The sequence below is a fragment of the Molothrus ater genome, chromosome 2, assembly GCF_012460135.2.
Source record: "Molothrus ater isolate BHLD 08-10-18 breed brown headed cowbird chromosome 2, BPBGC_Mater_1.1, whole genome shotgun sequence".
Classification (NCBI taxonomy): Eukaryota; Metazoa; Chordata; class Aves; order Passeriformes; family Icteridae; genus Molothrus; species Molothrus ater.
Genome location: NC_050479.2, coordinates 72,684,757 through 72,709,360, shown reverse-complemented (window position 1 = coordinate 72,709,360; position 24,604 = coordinate 72,684,757). Strand labels below are relative to the sequence as shown.

The 24,604-nt window shown below is 42.0% G+C and overlaps 1 protein-coding gene across 1 annotated transcript; it reads right to left on the bottom strand.

Moving 5' to 3' along the window:
• Positions 1 to 12,253: 12,253 nt before the first annotated feature.
• GJA3 (gap junction protein alpha 3) lies at positions 12,254 to 13,795 on the bottom strand. The gene has a single exon (XM_036404144.1). The coding sequence runs from the start codon at positions 13,793 to 13,795 to the stop codon at positions 12,254 to 12,256; it is 1,542 nt and encodes a 513-aa protein (XP_036260037.1).
• Between the last annotated feature and the right edge of the window lie 10,809 nt (positions 13,796 to 24,604).

Here is a 24,604-nt window from a genome sequence, read left to right as displayed (position 1 = left end):
ACTTCTGCTGGATTCACCTGAGACCCAGCCTGGAGACAGTGCCTGCCCCCAGCATGAGCCATAAGCACTCCCTCAGCCACACTGCCCTCAGGGGCTGCTTGAAATGGGCACAGGGTTCTACATCTCATTCCAGGATGCCAAGGAGTAAAGGCATCAAGGAAAAAAGGTTTAGCAGTGCAACGGCCACAGGGCTTATCACCCTGGGGTCTTTTGTCCTCTTTACAGATGGAGGACACTGTGTTTGCCCAATGGCCTCAGTGCCACTGCCAGCACCCAGAACCAGCACCAAGGCTAAAGAGTCCACAAACCCGGTCTTCAGAAGGCTCTGACATTCCATTAGGTGAACAACAAACTAACTCTGACCCCACAGCCAGGGGCATCAGAACTTCCCAGGACCCCTGGACAGCAAGAGATCTCCTGGTTTTAATGGATTTTTCCCCCTCAATGGATTTCTACATAACTAGCAACTGCAGTCACTAAAAGCAGGCCCCCAAGCTTTATGGCATGTTGTCTCTGTCCTTAACAGATGGGTCTTTTCCATTGAAGAGAATATTCCCAAAGTATCTACCCTCTTCAGTAGACCCTGGTCATTGCCCAGCCAAGCTCTAAATATGTGGGACAGAATTGTTGAGAATTCCCAAGAATCACCAGTACTTTAATTCCTGCCTAAACCCCAGCTTGTCACAGTAGCCATGCAGGAGAAAATCTGCCAAGCTGCTGTTGTGGCAGAGGCTGGCAATGCAGCTCAGTCCAAACATGTCAGTGCAGTGAGTCCATTAACCTGACTGCAAGCAGGGTTGCAAATTGCAAGAAAATATTGTCTGGCATTGCAAAGATGAGACTAACCCTTGAGCAAGATTGTCTCAGGGCGCTGAAAGGTTAGTTAGGTATTAAAAAAAAAAGAGTGTGAGCAAGTTGCTTGGACAGATCTGCTGGACCACAGACACTATGGTTGCAGCTCTAAACAAAAAAAATCATCACATACTGCAACTTTTTTAACTCTGAAAAAGGTTAACTTCCTTTCTCTCTGCCATTAAGAGTTGCTCTGAGACCCTTAGTTATTTATAAACCATGCTGCTGTAGGAAACCCTATAAATATCCAGGGCGATAAGCATGCCCTTATTATTCTCAGAGTGGACAACTAAGTAAAAATGGAAATCACCCTTGGCCTACTGGAACTTCTGCAGCCACATCCTCTGTCCCCACCCCATCAGGCTAAAAGCAGCATTGCCAGCTCAGGACTTGACCTCACCATCACAGTCTACACCTCAATCTTTGTATGTGATAGGGTGACAGCTGGGTATCTGACCACCACACACAGTCTATGTATCCACGAGGAGATGCAGGACATTGGCTAGACAATGTAGGAAAATGGACAATGTACAGCATAGAAGATTATATTTTTCAAAGTGCAAAGATTATTGCTAGGAACAGCACAAATAGGTCCAAATCTGGCCCTAGCCATGACACAAAACATCTATAAAAACTCAGTTTTCCACAGGAGTATTTGTTGCCTACTTCTTCTAATGTTTACTTTGCAATGCTTTCACTTTAGAAAAACAAAAAAGTTGACACTTTTCTGAGCTCACTTGTTTTTGACCTCTTCTTGCTGCTGAAGTTTTTTTTAAGGTCTATTTCAAATCTACCTGTGAATGAGAAATCTAACCCTGTTCCAGTAGAGAGCTCACAGCATATCTCTCTGAGTGCTCACTGCCAGGCTGCAGCTGCCCTGGGAAATATAATGTGAAGTAGGAAAATGAGGGCAAATTGCTTGATTTTGTGTGAGCACCAGCAAGGCTACACCTGGAGTGCTGTGTCCAGTTTCACAGCCCTCAGCTCAAGGGGAATGTGGAGAAACTGAGAAGGTGCAGCAAGGGTCAGTAAAGATGATCAGGGGCCTGAAGTCCCAAAGAGAGGCTGTAGGAGATGAGTTTATTTAGTTTGGTGAAGGGAAGACTGAGGGAGGATGTAAAGGGGAAGTAAAACTGGTTGTAAGGGGGTTACAAACACAATAAAGCCAAACTCTTCTTGGTCAGGGCAGATGATGGCATAAAACGTAGCAAAACCACGAAGAAGCAAATGGCATTTATGCAACTGTGACACATAGTGACTGCCTAAAACATTCAGCCCAAGTGTTCCTCTAGTCGAGCGTGAACAGACAACTCCACAAACACCGTGTGCACTGTTGGTTGAGGGACTTAGCAGCTGTAGCAATGTCTGGTATCATAACACTTGTAACTGAAAACTATTCAAAATTCAAGCCTGAATCCAGAGAAAAATTAATGTTACATTAACTTATTGAAAGCTGAATTAATACTTTCTGGATCTGATTTGGTTTACTCTTCACACTCCTTGACTACTTCTATTATTTATGAGTTTTCTTCCATAAAAGCATTTCAACCCCTTTTGAATTAAAGGAACAACTCAAAGAATTAATCTGAAACATTTCAGAACTGGTGAAACTATTTCTTTCTCTCTATTTTGTTATAAGACTATTTCTAAGTGAACAAAAGAGTTAAGGCATAAAAATCGTGTCTGACAGCCATAATGTCACTTTGTAGCTAGAGAGAACATTCCTGCTGTCACTAAAATACCGCCGATGTAGCCAATTGAACAAAAATGGTACTGTCTAAACAAACTCAGCACACAATGGTTAGCTCCTAACTTCAGAGGTTCAGCAGACCAACTGTGCTCCAGACAATGCTGAGTTTGTTTAAAGTGTAATACATTTAGTTGTGCATGCTTATATATGAGTTATTGTAAAGTTGCTTCAGGCTAAATTCATTTCTGCTGCAACACCACTGAAATGAATGTACTTACAACAGAGATTAATTTGGCCCATTATGTACTAAACTTGCAGATCTTTCTTTCTTTAAAAAAAAGAACTATTCTTTTTGCCATTGATCTTATTCACTGCAGTCATTTAAACACAAAGAAAGTCTTATCTGTGTTACCCCGGTGTGGTGGAGTTATACTGGATTTACGTTGTTGCAACTGAGAGAATTCTTTCAGCTGAAAATAAAGACAGCTGCCCAAATTATATGCAGATCACTGCACTTCTCCTATACACCCAAAAACTTGTAATTCACATTTCAGTGTCATGCATGACTTGCTACAGCAGCTGTAGGGAAAAGGAATTCCTGATACACAAAACTTTGTTAGAAAGCTAAGTCATGGCTTTAGCTGTAAGAGATTTCAACATCTAAGCAAATACCTTTAAGCTTTTCCATTATGCATGGACAGCAAGCAGTCCATGCTCTCTCCAGCTTATGGGGTAGCAATGGAATTATTTTGCCACTGGGATCATCTACAGAGATGGCACTTCAGCATTCTGGGTATGAAAACTGAGTTTGAACTCAAGGATGGAGGAATAAGGTTCAAAATAACTAGGTGTCTAAAACAAAACTATAAATGAAATTACTGAGGCATTTTATATGGTCTCACCTTACACAGGAAGACAAGAATTTTTTCCTAGTCTTAAGGAAGTTCTGAACCTGAATTAAGCCCCACAGCTTGAATGAGTCAGGAGCAACCTGTGCTGGCAGGCTGCTCAGAAGGACTGATGCTGCCTGCTGCAAGGAGAATGGCATGGAGGCAGCACAAAGGCAGGCTCTTGTAGCTCCACCTACAGCCACAGATATGCTGAAAAGAGGCTCCACTCCAGTAAACAATAAAGAGCAGAGATTTTAAAAACACATCCTGAAAGTTAGATAGAATTCTCATGTAGGCCACAGCAAGAGGCTGGTGCAGACTGCATCCTTCTCCATGCTACAAAATCCCAAAACACTGCAGTCACTAGTACAGCCCCATGCACAGACAAATGTAAATGCAGGCATTATTTTGTAGACTCCTGGTCAAGAAGTTTCCTCTCAAAGCATTGGCCTGCACCACTTTAATTGAATACAGAGTTTAAAGACTACAGGAATGTAGAAATTCCAGAGAATCAGCCATGTGTGTTTCTGGTATCCCAGCCAGGCTGGCTTTGCTGCAGGTTTTTCTCCCATAATGAAAACGATTCTTTCCCCTTAGAGTATCCATAATCCAAACACAGTGAGTTTGCTTAGGCAAAACCTCCTTAGCTGCTTCCTTCTGCATTTTGTGCAGAATTTATATAGCAAACCCCACTACATAAGACATGCAAAGCAAACAGTAGGTTCCTCTGTGGGGCAGGATAGTTCAACCATAACTAGCCCTTAGTCTCTGCTCAAAAGACCACAACACGCCTTAAAGCCAAAATCTTTAGAAAGTTTAATCTTCTCAGACAGGAGAGTGAGATATATGATAGCTGCTAATTGTTTGCTCTTCCTTTTTAGTTTTCATTAAATTGAGTATAGACATAGAATCTATATTCTCACATGGAAAGTAAAGGTTTTATTTCACTGTATTCCATCAATTCACTGACTTTGGTGGATCCTGTGCAAACACAAGAAGAATGTATCCCAACGAAAAATATATTGTCTTCTGAGAGTCTGAACTTGTGAAGCCCTTTCTATTTAAAAAAAATCCCTAGAAACCATAGGAATTCTTTAAAAAGCCATGTCTCATGCTACTTAGAAATGCAAAAGTCTGGACATTTTAATATATTTTATCATACTTTCATGGGAACAAAAAAATGGTGAAGAACTTCAAGTATTTGATTTTTTTTTTCCCCTCAGGAGGCAACGTCTAAAATTACAAAGATCTGTCTGAAAAAAGGTTAGAGATGGCTACATTAGTGATGCGAACACAGTGAGCCTGGGCAGTTCTTTGTGACCTTGGTGTCAGTCTGCTCATTGCCTCTGTTCATGGCACCAGGAACCTCAACTACATCTGTAGCCACTGTCATAAGTGCTCCCTGAAAAACAAGGTGTGGCAAAAGCCCACACATTGAATACTGCTCTCCATGGACTAAACAAAGTTCTGACAGTCACTGTACTACTGCTAGTGACTCAAAGATACATAGACCACATACTGCAAAAAAAAAAAAAAAAAAAACAAAAGGAGGTGACTACCACATAGGACAGTGTTTTGTTGCTACGTACCACTAATCTCTCTTTAAAAATGAAAACAAACCATGCTCAATGAAGAACAGCTGGTGCAATCCAACTGTCCTACTAATGCATCAACAGTAATTAATGATACCTGTAATTCTGGCATAACATCACACACCTACACCTGCTAAAATGTGTACTTCCTCAAACACCCTGTCTTCGTGGACTACGACACTCTAAGTAAAACAGTCTTTCCTAGATCATCTGTATGAGAAAGCTCTCTTCAGTTTGTGGGTTTGGATAAGCATCTGCTAACTCTATTTTCTGCTGAAAATAGACACAAAGACAATTAGACTTGATGCACATCCAGTTGCCAACAGTGATCAAAATGTCAGAGCTATTAAGATCTCACTATCTGACATCTGTTTCCTTGAGAGGCAACATGTATTGCCTTCATTCCTATTCCAGCTACAGTGTGGGGAAACACTGACGGTGTTAGTTAAAGCCCATTCTTAGTGGAGCCACAGTGAAAATATTTGCTAAAGCCCAGCTGATTGTTCCTGTGCCAAATCCCTGGGAACAGCAGCAGCAGTACAGGGCTGTGTGGAATGCTGCTCATTTGGCTTTCAGCACAACTGTTCAGACACTTACTGGAGCAGGTTAGAGAGTTCCCCCCAGCACACCTCTTTTCATTGCTATCAGAATCTTCAGGGTGCCCTGATACAGCTGTAGATGAGGAGGGCACACCTCTCATGCTTTCTCCAGAAAAAAGCTCACATGAAGCCACCTCACTCAGTGTGGCAGCAAGAGGTGCCCACACTATCACAAAGACCTTCAGAGACCAAGAGCAGCAACACATTTATCTCCTACTCCAGCCAGAAATTCTTTAGAGACAGTGGATGGAAGGTGACAGCAGGGTGGCTTTGTCCCAAGGGAGGGAGAGTCCATGACCAAGCAGTGTGTGCACTGCTGACATGCTCAGCTCCCTTGGGAGTATCTGTCTGTTCTTCAAGTGACAAAATGGTGAATATGCATCTAAGTAGAAAGCTTGCCAGATATATTTGTAGCAAAAGGTGATCTTGATCAGAGGCAAGTGAGTTATCAGCTAGTATTACCACACAACTTTATGCACTTGCTCAGCTTATTACTGCTAAGCACAATCTTAGTGCTGCCCATATTATACACCTGACAGCCTGCTTTACCCCTGCCAGTCATCAGAGATAGTGAACACTCTGGTTTACCATATGGATACATCAGGTAAAGCAGAGGCAGCACTGCCTGAGCACAAGGAGGCACCAAAAAAATAAGCTTCACTGTACTCCCATGAGAGAGAAGCACTCAGTACTACAGGGCAGAAACTATCTTGACCTGCCAGGTCCATGTAAGTGCTGCAGATAAAATAATGTTTTACACAGCCTTCATACTTAACAGTTCTGGAAGACACATTTAGTCTTGCCTACATTGCTACTCTCCACAAGCAAAACTTCTCAGAAATCTGGCCCTGGCCTCTTCAGAGGACTAGACAATATTTAGACTGACTTGCCTTTAGTACATTGCACATTTTCAGTGCAGAATTGAGTTATACTTCTGCATGTTGAACTGTGAACATTCCTAGAAGGGGGCAAATCAGCAAATTTCAAATGCAGTGGACAGCCCACATTATCTCAGTAAGGACACACTTTCCCTGCACTAAAACCCTTCGTGCATTTATAGGTGACAGCCTCATGGCACAGCAGCTCGATGGTTAAATCAAAGTTAGTGAGTCAGCACTGGGGGGAAAGGTGGCAGTCACTGCCAGTGTCACACTGCATGAGATGAACAGTGAGTGACTCCTGTGTCAAGGCAGGAGCCAGGAGTGAAACCTGGATTTGGTGGAAGGCAGAAGCAGACCTCCCACTGATGTCAAGGCAGTCAGCATTTCCCCTTTGCACATGCTCAAGTGGGTCTTGCTCCCACGTGTCTTCTGGACTGTGAACTTCCTCTGAAGCCACTGGGAGTTCTGCAGGGAGACAGGTTTCAGCATCCAGTTTTCCAAGAGATGCAGTTCAGTGAGCACTTCACATGATGAAAGGAAGCAGCAGTGTAAGTGATAAAGGGAGGGAGCTAACTCTTCTGTCACATTAGTATTTTAAAAGACCATCTACACAACCATGAAAATTTAATCTAGAAGAGACAATGCTGTGGTACAAAAAGTTTATTTAGTCACAATTTTGTAAACATATGAGGTAAATTAACGTTTACATCAACCTTCTTCTTACAGAATTTAATATACAAGGCACTTCTCTGAAGACAGTACTGTTTGCTGGTTTTATTGTTACTACAAGTTCCTGACTGCCCAGAAAACTTGCTATGCTTTTTGTCAGATTCCGTCATGTAAAAGACAAACATCTGGAAAGCAACAAAAAAGTTCTGAGTAAGCTTTCTTATGCTTCAGAACCCTTTAACTGTGAGAAATAGTGGCAATGCAAATAGCAATGTACTCTCCACCTTAAAATATGCTCACACATCTTGCAAAACTCTTCAAGAACTGACAGCTCTAGAATTAGATTGGCATCTTACAGCAAACTTAAAATGTAAATCTACAATTTCTTTAATACACCAGTGTTTTTAGTTTATGCAAATAGTCCCATTGCCTTTAATGGTCTTATTTGCAAAAGTTAAAATAACTTGCATGAAATTGTATTTGCAGGCTCAGAACCATATTTTTGCCTAGAAAGCAAAACATTTAATTTATTTTTTGTAAAATCTTCTACAGTGTAACAGTGCAGTGTTTATTCACAAGTACTTTGTCTGGAATTTTAAACCAGGCTGTAAATTTAGCTCGTAAAGGACATATGTCACAGCTAATTTTTGTCATTGAAGCTCTAAACACACAGGAAGGCATATGAACAAGAGTGAGCCTTAGTTTATTTGGCAATAATTGAACTCATGATGAATTTTTTTTCCCCCATGGTGTGCTCCCTATATATCCAATGCCCATACTTTAATTACACAGAGAAAGCTGATACTATGCATCAGTGATCAGGTTAAATTTAATGGTACTGCCTTATGTCTAAAGAGTTCCTGTGTTATAGTAAGACATTTCTCCCATGTTTAACACATTGGCAGAGTCATTCTTTTACTTCTTATACAAATGTAAACTTAGAAAGCAGTTTATTTCATCCAAATGTGCAATCTGAAATCAAAAACTGAATGTAAACTTCAGAAAATCAAAATTGCAAGAGCACACTTTTCAGAAGAAGAATCAAAGTAAAACATTTGGAATTTAAAAAAAAACCCAGCCTGTTCAAATCCATGGTGTTAGTATCTGTATAAAACAAAAAGACCTGGGGGCTCAACACTCTGCTCCTGCAGACTGCTGTCACACACATGAACTCAGTGGAATGCAACAGTTTGGAGCAGCTGAGGAGGTGGTCCCATGACTAACCGAAAAAGGACCTAAATAGTGATCTGATTTTTAAAGCTTGCTTTTATTATTTTACTGATCCTACACTTATGTATTCATACCATAAAATAATCTTAAGAGCTGCAAAATGTCAGACATTTAATTAGCTCTAAGTGCCTTGTTGAACAACAAATATACTGCAAAAGGAGTAGCACATCATACACCTGGTAACTTGTTCAAAGAGTATCTTTTTTCAGTTTTCTTTTCCATAGCTTACCTCAGCATTTTTTAACTTCAAGTAAGAGAGAACAAGTCTTCCTACAATTATTCTACTCAAAGAGCAAAAGTTAGTAGGTTTTTTTTTCAGTCCGCTTAATATCAGGCATGATTCTGTTCTGACGTCTGCTTTTGTGGTAACTTACCTACTGGTTTTGTATCTTAGCTGTGCACTTGAGGTCTTTCAAAATTGTGGTTTGAACAGTCACATGACTGGGTTAAATCAGGGTATCACCTGCTTCCAGTTCCCATGAAACTTTCTAATTAATTGACAGGAAAGGGTCAACAACTTAGAAATTAGCAGATAATTTTTGCCAATAGACTCTATTCTGCAAGTCAATGGTTGTTTGTACATATTTTCTAGAACTGCACAATTCTGCACAGAATTCAGCACTTGACTCACAGGATCTTGAATCCAGTGATCGTTCATGAGTAAAGACTGAAGTCCTCAAAATTGGCCACACCAGTAAGATTTTTCTTTCAACAAATCTGAATCCAGATGTGATGCAGCAACTACAAGCAGTTGTAAGCACTAAGGAGGAGTTCTGCCAAAACAGTTACCTGGGCTTAAATGAAGAAACAGTTACTGGACTCCAAATGAAACTGCAGGCAATGAAGAGGCGTGACGCTGCATAGTTACGTGATGGAACTTAAGCTGATCTTATAAGCGCAACCTGTGAGTTGTAGCTTTGCTTTCTCAGACCAGGACTGCCTGGGTGCAGAGGCTGCTCTCTCAGACTTCTCTTAGGGGTTGCAATAGAGTTACATTTCTCCCCCCGAGCTTCACCTAACAGGAAAAACCATCTTTTAGAGCTTTCCAGTAGTTACTCTGGCTGAAAATACCATACATTCCACAAAAGCATCTGAACTTTCTGCAGGTCTAACCACACACATTAACTTGAAAAGTTCAGCCTAAGTCTCAGTTGACCCTAAGTTTAATCTATCTCTCTTACTATTTTTTATATACAATATGGATGCAATCCTGCAGGACACACTCTGTGAGGGTAGTACTAAAGTAAGGGCTGCAAGATGCAGAGCCCCATCAAACATCATCAGTTTTGCTCTCAGGCAGTGATATTAAAAGCACACATTCCAGGTGGTCTGGTTTATATAAATACACTCCAGAAAGACTTTGACTTCATCCTTCAGAAGCATGGAACAAAGGAAAATGTAGCCCATAAACTCCAATGTACTAAAACACAGAGATGCATATATTGCATTATTTCAGCAATGTAGTTAACTGGCATTTATCAAAACTTACAAAACTGCTTACTATAGATGCTAGTAAATCTAAAAATTTTGAATCTTAATCTCTGCCTTTGTTTACATCTAGGCAACTTCATCAACTTTAGTCTATGTTTAGCATAGTTGCATGGATACAATAGAAAGCAGAACTTGGCTTTTAGTTTTCTTGCAGAAAGGGTTTTTATGGCTTATAACACAGAAAATCCATGACAGAATGCCTGAAGCTGGATACTGAATAATAAATATCTTTATTGTACTACTACACAATGACTTTTAATGCAGTGGCTGCCCTAAAGATCCATGGAAGCAGAAGGACTTCTCCTCACCTGGTTCAACACAAGCAGGACAAGGAAGTCATGAGACAACATGCCCAAAGGTTGCAGAACAGTGCTTCTGATCATAAGAAGCTAATCTTGACTACTCAGAAAGCAGCAAAAATGTTTAATCTTGTGTGGTGGGAATATATTTTGACTGTTGAATAAAATAAGCATGCTCAGGAAAACATTTAACAGCAGAAATAACTGGTAATGTTAACTACTTGCTACAGGTTGACCCTGCATTGCCTGAGTAAGGACTGCACTGCCAGGCCAAACACTTGGAAGATGCAAAGGGTTATCCCACTGTGTTTGATTGCTCTTTTCCAGTTACAGTACATTGGATTTATAGCAGCAACAGGACTGACACCAAGCTTTAGTTCTTTTGGAGTTTGCTTAGAACAGAAGCTGGGCTTAATTCTGTATTCCTTTTGTACTGAAACTCTCCTGAGCTTATTCAGGCATGCAGAATTCTAACATCTTGTTTAGGAGGGAATAAAGGACAGAGCCTGTTGAAAGGAAAGATGCACCTTAGAAAAAAAACCCTAGTACTTTCCTTCACCCATTTTTAAGGGACACACACATTTTTCAAAAGCAGGATTTCAATGTCTTTTCTAAGGCCCAAAATCTAAATTTCTTCTGGCTCCCAAAACTTCATGTGAATGTTAGTCTTGCTTGAATAAGACCTGCAAGATCCACTCCCAAATCTTGCTCCTTGTTAAATTGAACAGAAATTCTGAAAGTGACTTCAGTTGGATTCAGACCTTTCAGCCACCACATTGCCCAGATATTTTAGCCACTTTATCTGCAATACAATATTATCTAAGTCTGTTTTCACTGACCTAAAGACACTACAGATTGATGTTAAAGGGTACACAACAGGAAATAATGTTGATTTGGGAATTTCATCATTAGTAAGTTTTTTCCTCTTACATTTTCTTGTAAGATCAAAGATCAAACTAAAATTATTAAGTACACAGTCAAGTAACTTTAAACCTACAGATTATTCTCAAAATGTTCAAATACTTAAAAATAAGCACTCAAGTTCACTTCTAAAAAGCATTTTTCCAACAAACTTATGCTGATATCTAATAGTCTAAAATGCAGAGCTGTACTTTATCCTAATTGTCTGTCCACGGGCAATGTATGGAGCCACTTGTGTATTGAAATCATAATCCTTGCTTTCTGAAGAGAAATTGTTCTGTGTAATAATTTCCAAGGTGTGGTTTGAATTCCTGTCCTCCTGTAAGCAATTTTAGAAGTCAGCTAAAATTATAGTCAAACATGCTCAAACATATTTGCAGGCTTATAAACATGGTGTGATCATGGTTGGCAAACACTGGATAGAAGGTCAAACTGAACACTTCCTAAGAGGTCAAGAGTAAAAAAAAAAAAAAATTATGGAAAGAAGAACCTCAAAAATCTATTCCAGGGGTTCCCTAAACTTTGCCTGGCCGAGGACCGCATCGGTGACTTGCCATGAACACAAAGGCTTCATAAGGCACGTTATGTGGAAGAAACTGAGTTACCTTTAGTATGGCAAGTTGGTCTGTAGACACAACAGGTGCCAAGAGGCAATATACCACCCTACGTAGGGCTACGTAAGATTTAAGAGGAAGAAAGAAAGTCATTGCATCTGCTCATGGAGAGCTTCTGGGAAAGAGCTGAAGTGAAGGCAAGGGCAGGAGGGAGATGACAGCCAGGTGCACGGGCACCAGGGATATTAACATTTTTCTCAGATGGAAGTCAGCCTCAAGGCACACGACCAGCTACCATCACCACCTGTAATCTGTGCAGGCCTCCCCTACAGCTGCCCTTGAGGGATCTGCTGTGAACATGAAGGAAAGCGGGACTAGCCCCTGGCCCACGGGCTGCGCTTCGGTCACCCCTGACCTATTAGAAAATGTTGATAATTTTCCCCACTACAACTCACAGAGTGCAAAAACAGCAAGCGTCTAAGTTTGAAGCCCAGGCCTCCTCACCCACGCCAGGCCTGGCCTCCCCAGGCAGCTCCCCTGCCCACTCCACCTTCCAGCACCCGCTCCCCGAGCAGGGCGACCGCCTCACACGGCCAGGTCGTCTGACCGGGCTCTGCAGCTGCTCGACTTACTGGCCCTGCTCAGGCGCCGCGTGTCTACGAGCAGTGGCGGCTCGTGCATCTCCACCGTGGTGCAGGCGGCCGACATGGGCCGTGCCCCCGACAGCTCCACCTCGCCCTCCACATCCCACTTGCTGCCGCTCGCCCCGCTCAGGCTGGCGCTGCTGCCGCTGTTGGCTGCGGCAATGGGCAGCACGGCCGGGGGTGGGAGCAGCTGCTCCAGTGGCTCTTCCTGCTCAGGAAGGGGATGCCGGACGCTGCTGGGGGTAGAGGAGCCTGCTGAGCTGGAGGAAACCTTCGCCTGCTGCTCAGCTGCCATGTTGACCCAGTTGTGCTCAGATGTCAGGGCACGGCTGCTGCTGTTGAAGTAGTTGATGACAGCCGGCGTGGGCGTGGGGATGGGGGTCGGGATGGTGACGGGAGTGGAGATGGGCGTGGGAGTCACAGCGCGGTGCCTCTCCTCAGGAACTTGTGGAGCAGCGGGGTAGCTTGCCATGGATGTCGTGTTGGAGGAGGGCCGCGGTCTTGGAGCAGCTGTAGCATAGTACGATGCCATGGTCACTGGGGCCAGCAGTGGTGTGACAGCACGGGTGTCAGGCAGAACAGGGGCCGGCGTGGCAGTTGTGACCACCACAGGTGGTGCTGGCGGCGGCAGGGAAACAGGTTTGGACTCCCCTGTTACCATAACTGGTGTCATTGTTGCAACAGGCATCTCTAGGATGTACTGACTCGTCATGCCCTGCTTAAGCTTCTTCCACCCCAGGTGATATATCTCAAGCATGTTCAGCAGCAGGGAGACTGAGGCCACCACCAACATGAAGATGATGAAGATTGTCTTCTCAGTGGGCCTCGAGATGAAGCAGTCCACAGTGTGTGGACAAGGTGAGCGGCTGCACTGGTAAACCGGCTTTAGCTCAAAGCCATATAGGAAGTACTGGCCCACAATGAAGCCCACCTCAAACAGAGTCTTGAATATGATATTGAAGACGTAAGTACGGAGCAAGGCACCTCCCATACGAATTCTACCACGTTCATCACGGATTGGGAGCTTCTCCTTCCCCCTTTTGACAATAGGTTGATCTTTGACGTTATTGCTGCCTCCTCCACCACTGCTGCCAGATGCTGCTGCTGCTACTGGGTAGTTGCCATCTTTGCTGCTCCCCTTCTTTTTCAGCTCCTCCTTCTCTTTCCTCTTCTCCTCCATGCGTACAATGTGCAGGACATGGCCCAGGTAGATGAGGGTTGGAGTGGAGACAAAAATGATCTGCAGCACCCAGAAGCGGATGTGAGAAATGGGGAAGGCTTTGTCATAGCAAACATTTTCGCAACCAGGTTGCTGAGTGTTGCATGTAAAGTCCGACTGCTCGTCTCCCCAGACCTCCTCAGCAGCAGCCCCCAGCACCAGGATCCTGAAGATAAACAGTACCGTCAGCCAAACCTTGCCAATAACCGTGGAGTGCTCCTGCGCATTCTCTAACAGTCTCCCCAGAAAGCTCCAGTCACCCATTGCTTCAGATTTCTAACCTACAACAAGAACATCAGAGCAATTAGAGCAATGGTAAAACATCTTGGAATTGCACAGCGCTGGGGCAGAACAGATTGATCGACAAATGATATTTCTTATCTTGCTTTTGCAGAATATTGCGCACATATATATTAAGAACTAGATAACCCTGAGACCACACAACCACAGGCTTTGGTAAGCACAGAAGGGAGATGTTTAAAATGATCTCACAGAGCCCATACAGGCCTATACACAACTGGCAAGAAGGATTTGTAAGTCAGAATTTCTACAAGACTTAAATATTTAAAATAACATTATTTCTGTTTCCTCTGTCTGAGATGGCTCTATCTGTTCCTGCTTTTATTTAGAAAAGAACAGGTAGAAACCAGATCAATTAAACAGAACAAGGCTACTATTAATGCAACTGCACTGGTATCCTGAGTGTGATGCAAAGTTTGCCTAACTCTAATAATTTTATTGCTATCAGAACTTATTTACTTCAGCAATCAGAAAGTTAGTACTGGGCCTCTACTATTTTCAAACTGTACAAACACAGAAAAACAATTACTCAAAACCAATGGAATTTACAGTTGAATTTTGGAATTTGTACAACTCAACAAGCATGTTCTCAAAGACTAATCATATTTAAATTTGTTTATTTATAAAAAAACCCAGACACTTTAATAACTTGAAATATTGGGAAGAATGACAAATTCTGCACAAGGAATGGTGAAAACGTTTCTGTGCTATTTCCCCTACTGTCCTGGCAGTTCGTGTTACTGAACCATAACTACTGCAACGTCATTAAAACCAAACAAAACAAAACAAAAAAACCAAAACAACAAACTCAAGGTCACTTCAGCAACTATAATACAGATATTTTCTTGGAAAAAAACAGAATTACATCCTATGACCTTATTTCTGTGACAAACAACTGGCATATATTCTCAGCAGTTTCCACCAATTCATGCATGATGGGCCTCCCAAGTCCAATTCTAGGCAGAGACACAATTGCTGATTTGGAAAGGCTTAAAGTGTGAGATTTTTTTTTAATATCAGATTCCTCACAAGCTTCCTCCAATTGAGAAACAAGAGAAAACTCCTGGTATCACTTCTCTTATCCTTGGCCTGTTCCTAACTCGATTAAATGTAAGAATGCTGGAATATATATAAGTACAATTCATTCCCCAAATAAACTCACAACTATATTTTATATGTCAACCTTCAACTAAAAACAAATTAAAAAATTTGCTTTCAGCTAACTTCAATACCTTCAGAAATACTTGTATATAACTGTAATTCAGATTTAACAATTTGCATAGAGTAAAAACCACTATCAGAAAAGTAATTACCTTCTTGTTTAAAAATCTTAGAATATTTTTATATAACTTAATCACATCTTACTATGCTTATACTTCTTATCCAAACACCTGGGTGTCTTACAATTCCTGAGAAAAAAAAGTTGTTCACGGCTACAGCTAGGAATTTACCACTGAAGTGTACTATTCTCATCATTACATTAATGTAATTTCCCGCAATTATGACACTGGTTTTCCAAAATAAGTACTTCCAAAGTCTATCCTGAACTTCTTTCAGGCTTTTAGTTAGGCAATGAAAGAAATTAAATTTATTTAAGGTACTTTTTTATAACTTGATTTTACTGTGAGGCAATGAAATACCTATAACTGTAGAGCAGTATGCTTTCACATAAAAAGCAACAACACACCCATTAGTATTTTGCAGTTCTATAAATCCTGGTATACTAACTCATTTTTCATCACACTAAGTTAATTTAATAAAAACTCCCCCTAAAAATACATCTTTGACATTCTTCAAAAATGCATTCCCTTTAATATAAGTGAATTATTTTTCCAATATAACATGATAAACCAGAAACCATACTAACAACAAAATACTGATTTTGTGTACGTTCCCTGTCCTGAAATCTTTTTTTTTTTTAATTCAGATTCTTTTTGAAGAGTGTATTTTTTCTCCTCTTAAAACAGTAGCCCAAAGCTGAATAAATTTTGTTATAGTATTTTCATAGTCTTAATTTAATATGTTTATATTACTTTAAAATTTAACCATCCATCTTAATGTTGTAAGGTTTAAAATATTTTGGATGGTTAAGTAATTTTAATCTTGACAAATAATAATTTTTACGGCAGTAATGAATTAATTTTATACTTTTTTTTTACTCAAAATCATTTGAAGATTCCAGCTTTGAATCGAACTAAACTGTTGTTCAGGCATGTTCTCATTATGAGTGGGAAAATGTAGGAAAAGCAAAATAAATAATGTGATATTTGATGGATTAAAGAAGCTTAGCATAAACCCAAGTTCAATATTTCCTTTCTCTGCTATACTTTCCATTATTCTGTGCCTCTCAGTTCAATACACTCTGCCTCACTTTATTTTCCATCCGGATAAAACAAAATAGGCAGCTCAGGTACTGAGCAGGCAATGATGTCTACAATGAAAACAGGATGTTTTGTGCTTTTCTGAGAATTTATCTAGTGATTAACAGAAGAACATTAACAATTTTCAGAAGTTAAAATGACAAATAATAAATCCATCTAACTTAATCATTCTCCAATCACTAACACTACTCAAGATTTTTTTTCTTTTTACAACAGGTCAGCAATGCCCCGGCTGAGTTAATTCAGGACACCAAAGACACAATGCACTTCTCAGAGGATACACATAAAAAAAAGCTATTTTAGTGCTTACATTAGCTATAATATTTATTTCTGTGTATTAGAGTGCAAATTCATCCTGCACACCAAGACAAAGTGTCTAAACCATGAGCAGATACTTCACAGCATCTCAGCTGCACAGAGGTGAAGAATCTCAGTGTACATCCTAGTATGAACTGCAGCAACTGCTGCCTTCACCACAAACGTGTCTTGTCCATAGTACATAAATACTGGAAGGACATTTTTTCCAAGGGCAATGCAAAGTTACATATCTCCACTGGCTGGAGAGTTCCCAGAAATCCAGGTCCTGTGTCTTTCTTCACTGTCAATACATTCTTCAGTAAGCAATTCTTAAGGCCAGTGTAACTCGTCCAAAAATCACACCAACAACTGCAAAGGGGTGGCTTGATACAAATCATTATTAAATCACATTAAATGAAAACAGAAAGTTCACAATGCTCAGAGAATATTTGATTTTTCCCTAGTGAGTTCAAGAATACCTATGTCTAAATTTAAATGGCCACAACTCAATATTTCAGCTGAGAATATCCCAAGCTTGCTTTTGTAGTATTATATAAAATTCAACTGTATAGAATTACTTTCCGTGCTACAAAGACAGGCAACTCTTAAGACCTAATCTTCCAAAAAGGATTGTGAGAGGAGACATTTTTTCTTTTTGTGCTTGGAAAAAAATGCAGATTACGAAATGAAACATCTTTATCTGCATTTCATTATGTCCATGAATACCCACAAGGGAATGACAGAGAATCTGTCTCAGAAAACAATCTAATTCAACAGTATGAAACTATGAAAAGCAAGGACTTCATGAACCTTCATATCATTTAATAAGAACTGGGAGTCTTGTATTATTTGGTGTATTTTGTTGTATTGTATTTCTTGTATTAGAAAATCATTCCTTTGAGACCACACTGAAAAATGGACACTCATAAAAATTGGCATGGCATTTAAGAATCAATGTTGTGTTATTAATTACTAGTTTAGTACATGCACAAACACACTTTGCACATAACAAAGAGAACAAGAAAGCAAGACTAAATTTTAGAAGCTGCAATGTCATATCCCTCTGCAGGATAAGAATAATTATAATGTGACATTACCAAACTTTCCAGTTATTTTTATTTCTGATGATGTCACTGAAGAGGTTCATCACTATGTGTACTAGGTGTACAAAATTTTGTTATTTATAAATTTACTCAACATGCACGTATTTATGTATTTGTATACACATATGAACACAAATAAGTACACGGCTGTACTACATACATTACCAGATTATGACACTTGATGTATTTATGATTTCATTATACTGGTATATCCAAAAGATGTCCCATAACAAATATTTAGAAACTTAACAGATATCCTTGTCAGAATACAATTTCTTAAATTCAGGCCACATTTCCTGTAATTTCTTGTGACAGTCTAAACACTCAGGATTTAGATTTTTTCTTCAAAATTATATCTACTTTATAAAGCAGTATGACAAAAAAAAAAAAAAGCTGTGAAAACAACTTGCAATATTTACTTTGTTTTTACACCAAACAATCAGGAATCTCCACCACTACCAGGTTCTTAACTTTGCTAACTTAAATGAGACAAAAGCAGTCATCCTGCAGAAAGTCTGCAGCGTGACCATGTACTTCCAGACAAACTGGCATATGTGTGGGCACAGAATGAGCTACTATAATTTCCAGTGAAACTTAATGGCATTTGGCAATGTACATGTATATGAAACACAATGGTGAGTGTTTAATAAATCACAATAGAAGTTTCACAGTTCATTTTGTAAACTTGTTTCAACAAGGATTTGAAAAATACCTTTCTTCATGTTCCCAGTGTCATACTTTCAGACACATCTATCACCACTCTCATTGTATTTTAAACACTTGTTAAAAATTAATTCCTTAACTGATCTTGCTATTACCTTGAACTTACTTTACTGCTATGGAGCCTCCTCCTTAAATCCCAGGCAAAACTTCTTTAGACTTCTTCTTGACTCCACTTGACCTCTGAGTGAAAGTTTGGCCTGAGTAAAGGAAAAGTGCGAGGAGTGCAGGGCTGAGCCAGAGGAGAGCTACACCCCACCTGTTAAACTCCCCTCTTCCCTGCTGGAGCCCTTGTTCTGGTTCATTAGCTGCAGGAGAAAAACAGGAACAAAAAGCAACCCCTTTTCTCCCCCAGAAGATTCAAATGCCATCTTAGAGCTCTAGGTGGGAAGGAAAAGACAGTGACTTACCAGTAAAGCTGAAAGGTGTGAAGGGTGTGGAGTGGAGCTACCGGGGGACTGCGGAACAGCCGTGGAGCATGGGGGCAGCAGTCCTACATCCCGAGCGAGTGAAGCATGAATGAGACAGAGCTGTCAGGTGCCCACATGCCATCAGCCACACAGATCTAAAAACTGCGCCCTGCAGGAGCGTCCCGCCCCCCGCCCCAGATACACAAAGGAAAGATGAGCCCTTCTGGCATCCAAAGACTTAAAACCCTTTTTTACTGCAGAAAAGCACGGACTCCAACATTTGAGTATCTGTCTGAGAGGACTTCAGGTAAGTTAAAGTAACTGCAAAGGAGACCCTGTTCAAACTCCTCAAAGTACACTTTCATACTATAGAAACAATCTAAATTTTTTCTAGTTTAATTCTAAAATGTTCCACCAGGATTCTCTGATTTACCTTTAAATAAAAGAGGTAAATACCTCTAGTATCGCTGACTACTCAGTTCAATTCATTTTTCATATCTATGTCAGTATTTTAAAGACCTAACACACTAGGGATTTCTAATAACATGCCAGGCTTATATGATTTTTTCAGTGAGTCAGCAACGAACACAAAAATTTTTTGCCTACAGGAAAAAAAAGGACACAAATGAAACAACTTTTTTTTGCTTATAACACTGGCAAATTTTTACTTCATCAAGCTCCATACCCTCCTAAGAATATTTATTCATCTCAATACTTTGCATCACTTATGAGTCCTACGTGAACAAGTGAGTAACTGGTGTGTTTTGGTAACTCTCGGACCAAAGATGAGAACCGAGTGAGGTAAATGCAGGGAGGCCACCCAGCCGTTTTCCCCATTACCAATAGAAAGTGTTCTTTCTACTGAAAGTAGATCAGTGTCAGTGGAACCCCAGAACCATCTCGGGTTATGCTCGTGAACTCCATCATTCTGTGCAGCACCACTTACAACGCTGGAAGAAATTCTGGCTCTGCTTTATATTTAAGACTTTACTCCAAGTGCAAAACTGGCTGGAAATGCACATCAGTGTTCACATGCTACTAACAACTTTTAAGGAAGATATTACACGTGCCTACACAACCATCCTGGATATTAATATTGTTACTTTGTCCTCCACTGCATCTTCTGAGGTACTTGGCGAGGTTTGGACACTTCTCCCTGCCAGACCAGGCTCAGTTACCGTCCCATCTGTGAACGCCGCTGCCTGCACACCGCTCCCTTGGTGCGGCAGGGACACTCGCACCAGGGTCCCTCAGGAAGGTACTCAGAGCAGTAGGGGCCACGACTGGCGCCTGCCACGACTCCTCCTCAGTAGGACGAGCAGGATGGGCCCCGCCCTGCCCTTCCCCGGCGCCCATCCCACGGCCGGGGGACACGGCGAGCGGGCAGAGGCCCGGGCAGGCTCCCGCCCCCGGCGTGCCCACGTCCCCTGTGCCGGCTCTGCCCGGCGGCGAGCGGCGCAGCCCAGGCCCGCTCTACTTACGCTTGGCGGGAGGAAGGCTTTGTAAAGCAGCAAGGGCGCGACTCCTGCGGAAGAGTCCGGGCGGAGACGGCGCATAGGTCGTTTAAGCGGGGGAAAGAGGCGCCCCCAAACTCGGCTGGGCTGTGGCAGAAGCGGCGGGGCGGGGCGGGCAGCCCCTGCCCAGCCCCTGCCCAGCGCCGTGCCCTGCGCCCTGCCTGCTGCCCGCCCAGCGCCGTGCCCTGTGCTTTGCCCTGTGCCTTGCCTTGTGCCCTGCCTGCTGCTGCCCGCGCTCCCCGCCCGGCGCCGGCACCTCTGGCGGCCGCCCTGCAGCCCCCGGGCACCCGGCCCTCCCTCTGCCCTCCCCTCCCCGCCTCCCGCCGCGGCTCCACACGGGACGGGCCGGGCCGGGCCAGCAAGCCCCCCTCCTCACCCGGGAGGCTCCAAGCGGATTGTCTCCGTGGATTTTAAAATGTTTGTCACTGTGCAGATGACCCATCCCACCTCCGCGGGATTTCCTGGGGGATAAAAGAGTTTATTTCCCGTTGAGGATAGAAGCGTGAGAAAGCCCTCCCCGCGCCGCCGGAGCCGCTGCCCGCTCGGAGGGCGCCGAGCCCCGGCCGCCGAATGCGCCGCCCTCCGTCAGGTGTCAGATATACCTGAGCAAAAGGGCGGGAAAAGGAGCCCAAAAGAACCGAACGGCTTCTTCACCAAAACGTGGGTTTTCCCTCTGAGAGCGGATAAACCTTGCAGGTGGTGCCTGTGTGTGCTGCATGAAGAGCCCCCCAAAGGGCTGCCAACCCCTTTTTTCTTTCCCTCAGACCCCTCCTCAGTCAGGATCAGCTATCAAGCTGTTGTGCGCAGAACTTTTGGAAAAAGAAAAAACAAAAAACCCCCAAAACAGAGATCAGTTGTCACTGTTCTAAAAGTTATTATTTAAAAGTAGCTCTTGACATTTTCAGCATAAGTACTCAAAAATATTACTATCACCTATATTTTGGTTAGGCTTTCGTGTGTTCTGTAGTGTTGCCCCAGGGAAAGGAAAACAGACACACAGCCTGGGCAGCATCTAAAGCAGAGTGGGAGGTGGTTCTGCTCAAAGCAGGTCCAGGGAGGTGATTTCTCCCCTGCTGTTCTGCTCTCATCAGACCCCACCTGGAGTGCCTCGCCCTATTTAAGGGGCCCCCACCATAAGAAGGATGTGGATCTGTTGGAGTGAGTCCAGAGGAGGGCCATGAAGATGATCTGGGGGCTGGAGCGCCTCTGCTTATGAAGACAGGCTGAGAGAGTTAAGGCTGTTCAGCCTGAAGAAAAGGGTCTAAGGGAACCATACAGGAGCCTTCCAGCTCCTAAACAGGCCTACAAGAAAGCCAAAGAGGAACTTGATACAAGGGCATGTAGTGACTGGACAAGGGGGAAACTGAAAAGGAGTAGATTTAGATTAGATTTTAGGAAGAAAGTCTTTAGTGTGAGGGTGGTGAGTCAATGGGAACAGGTTGCCCGGATAAGTTGCAGATGCCCCATCCCCAGAAGTGTTCAAGGCCCAGTTGGATGGGGCCATGAGCAACATGGTCTAGTAGGTGTCCCTGCCCCTGGCCAGAGGGGTTGGAATTAGATGGTCTTTAAGCTTCCTTCCAACCCAAACCATCCTATGCTTCTATGAAAGAATGACTTAAAGTGATATGATGACTCAACAACTCTTCAGCAGTAACATATGAGTTTCTCGTGATTCTCTACAAAAACAGAACCACACCAGTCACTCCCAAGGTTTTACTTAATTAAAAAAAAAATCAAATAAAAATTTTGAGACACTCTGAGAAGCTGTGTGCAGCAGAGAACTGTTGAGAATCTGAATCTGACCATGCCCATGTTCTTGTATTCTTGCACTGCTTGATTGGTCCCTATAAATATTTCAGCTGAAAGCACTAGAGAGGAAGATCTCTGTAGACCCTAAGCACTAGAAGTGGCACAAGGACAAATGACTGTTCAGAGATGGGTGATATATCTGAAACACAGTGCTGCCATGATTGTAAGTGTATCACAGGGCTGACCCTGAAGCGCTGGGGCTTGAGAGGCTGTGTTAGGGTACAGGATGGAATCCCAGCAGCTGCAGTAACTCCTAACATTAAAACTTTCCTCATGCAGTGAAGTCTCTCAGCTCATAAGTTTTAAGAGCATGAAGCACAGAGTGTTTCTCTGATGGCTTTCTCACTCTCTGGAAGTTTCTAGTGGTATTTCCCACTCTCTGTACAAGCTGGCCTTGACACTTGTTTTTTTAAGATATTCTTACTCAGGAGGGCAGTGAGATTCTAGAGTATCCTTTTAGTAGTGACACAGAAGGTTTTTATTATAGAATCCTTCACATTTCAAACTAGGAGAAGCTGATGCAGTGCCTGCCTGCCATGGGAGCTAACAATTTCCTTTCCGAGAATTCCCTTCCAGGTTCATACAATAAGAGATTGGGTCTATCAGCAAAACCCTCTGGATCATTTGTAGAAAATTGGACAGGCAAGGATGCAAAATCCATGGGGAAAACATGAAGGAAGCAGTTTTAAAAGTGAAGAACCAATTAAGTACTGGTGAAAGCCCAAGCATATGTCCTCAACAAGAAAGCATATTGAGGACATATGACTTATTAGTCATATACTAGGACAGGAGTATCTGTAGCAAACAAGGGGTAAATAGAAAAAAGTAGGAAAGAAAAATATGAACCTATTTATTTTCTTTCAGAAAGAAAATAGACTCATATTTAGTTAATGATGTTCAAAAGTGTCTCTTCATGTGGACTTTCTGACAGAAGGATTTCCTTGGAAGAGCCAACCTGCTGGTTTCCTCATTTATCTTTAAAGAAGCACAGCATTGCTAGTTCTCATTATTTTTAAAGGTTTCCCTCCATTGGCATTAACACTAGACAGCAACACATAACTTAAGATGTTAAGGTGACATTTAAATTTTTACATTAAAATGCACACTTACAAAATTTTCAGCCTTCCTTTAATTAACACAGAATCATAGAATGGTTCAGGTTGGAAGGGACCTCTGGAGGTCATCCAGTCCAACATCCTTGTCAAGACAGAGTCACCCACAGCAGGTTACACAGGAACATATCCAGCTGGGTTTTGAATGTCTCCAGAGAGGGACTATTTTAATTATCTTCTTTAGTACCATCTTTTGTCTTCCATCCAAGCCTCTACACAGGTGACAACCCCCATTCCCCATTCCAGGCAGACATTTAGCAGTACATGATGCGGCTGGCACAGAAACAAGGTGAATTCAGGAAGTGGGGAAACAGAGCAGTCAGGCAGGTATTTTTAAGATTAGATGAGTCAGGTTTTCATGACAAGGTACACAGAAAGAAAAGAAAAATAGACACAAAGCTTTATGAAATGATAAAAAGATCTCATAAGTTAAGGAAGTATTTCTTGATTGGTCTTAGTCTGAACCTGAGGTGCTTCTCAACAAGACAAATAGACATTTTCAGATCAGTACTGATCTAAAACAATGTTTCACCCTTTGCTATTTCTAAAGGAAACATCTATTTTGAAGTACAGAAAAGGATCACTCTTATGTAACTGTGCATCCAAGCACAGTCTGGTGGAAAGACCCCTGATCTGTGGTACATGTCTTCAGTCAAAAGCCATGCCAAAGTGACACGTGGCTCAGCAGTGCTGACAGCAGTTTTATCGACACAGTCAGCCGAAAAAAAGAGCTACAAATGCCTTCAGTTCAACTCATTGTGTTAGTAAAGAGAACTGCACTTGACATGCCACTGCCCTACAGAAGATGGCACTAAAGATATTTAAATTCTGGGAGAGGATACTGCTACCTTCGGGAACACAGCTTGAAGCAAGGAAGATTAAAATCTCTGGTTGTTTTCTACATAGATGAATCGAAGGACTTTAGAATTAATTAAATAAAATGGCAATAAAAATATGGAAATTGTAGTTTGATCTCATATTATAAACTAATTTTTATTATTGTACCAGTTAGTGATTAGTGTTCTGTTCAACACTACTGCTAAGAACATCAGAGAAGGCAGTGCAAGAATTGGTGTCAGGAAGTATTAGAATGTCTAATTTTGTAGGATGACACTGTAAGTTCTAATGGGTAGGAATGGAGGCACCGGAAGACTAAATAGCTTGTCCTAGGTTATATGGTTCTGAGAATAGCAGAGAGACTCTGGGCTGGTGTTTCACCCACCAGAACCAGCATCCTCTGGTCCTTTCTGGTTCTTTCCTTTGGAAACGTGGGAAGTCTCCTAACACTACAACAAGAACAGCAACAACATAAATCTGAGTGTTCTGGGATATGGAACAACAAGATGCTTTCCATTCATCTTCATGGAGTCTAAAGCTCCACGTAAGATGTAGCAGAAGAAGAACTAGAACTGTACAAGCCAGGTGAC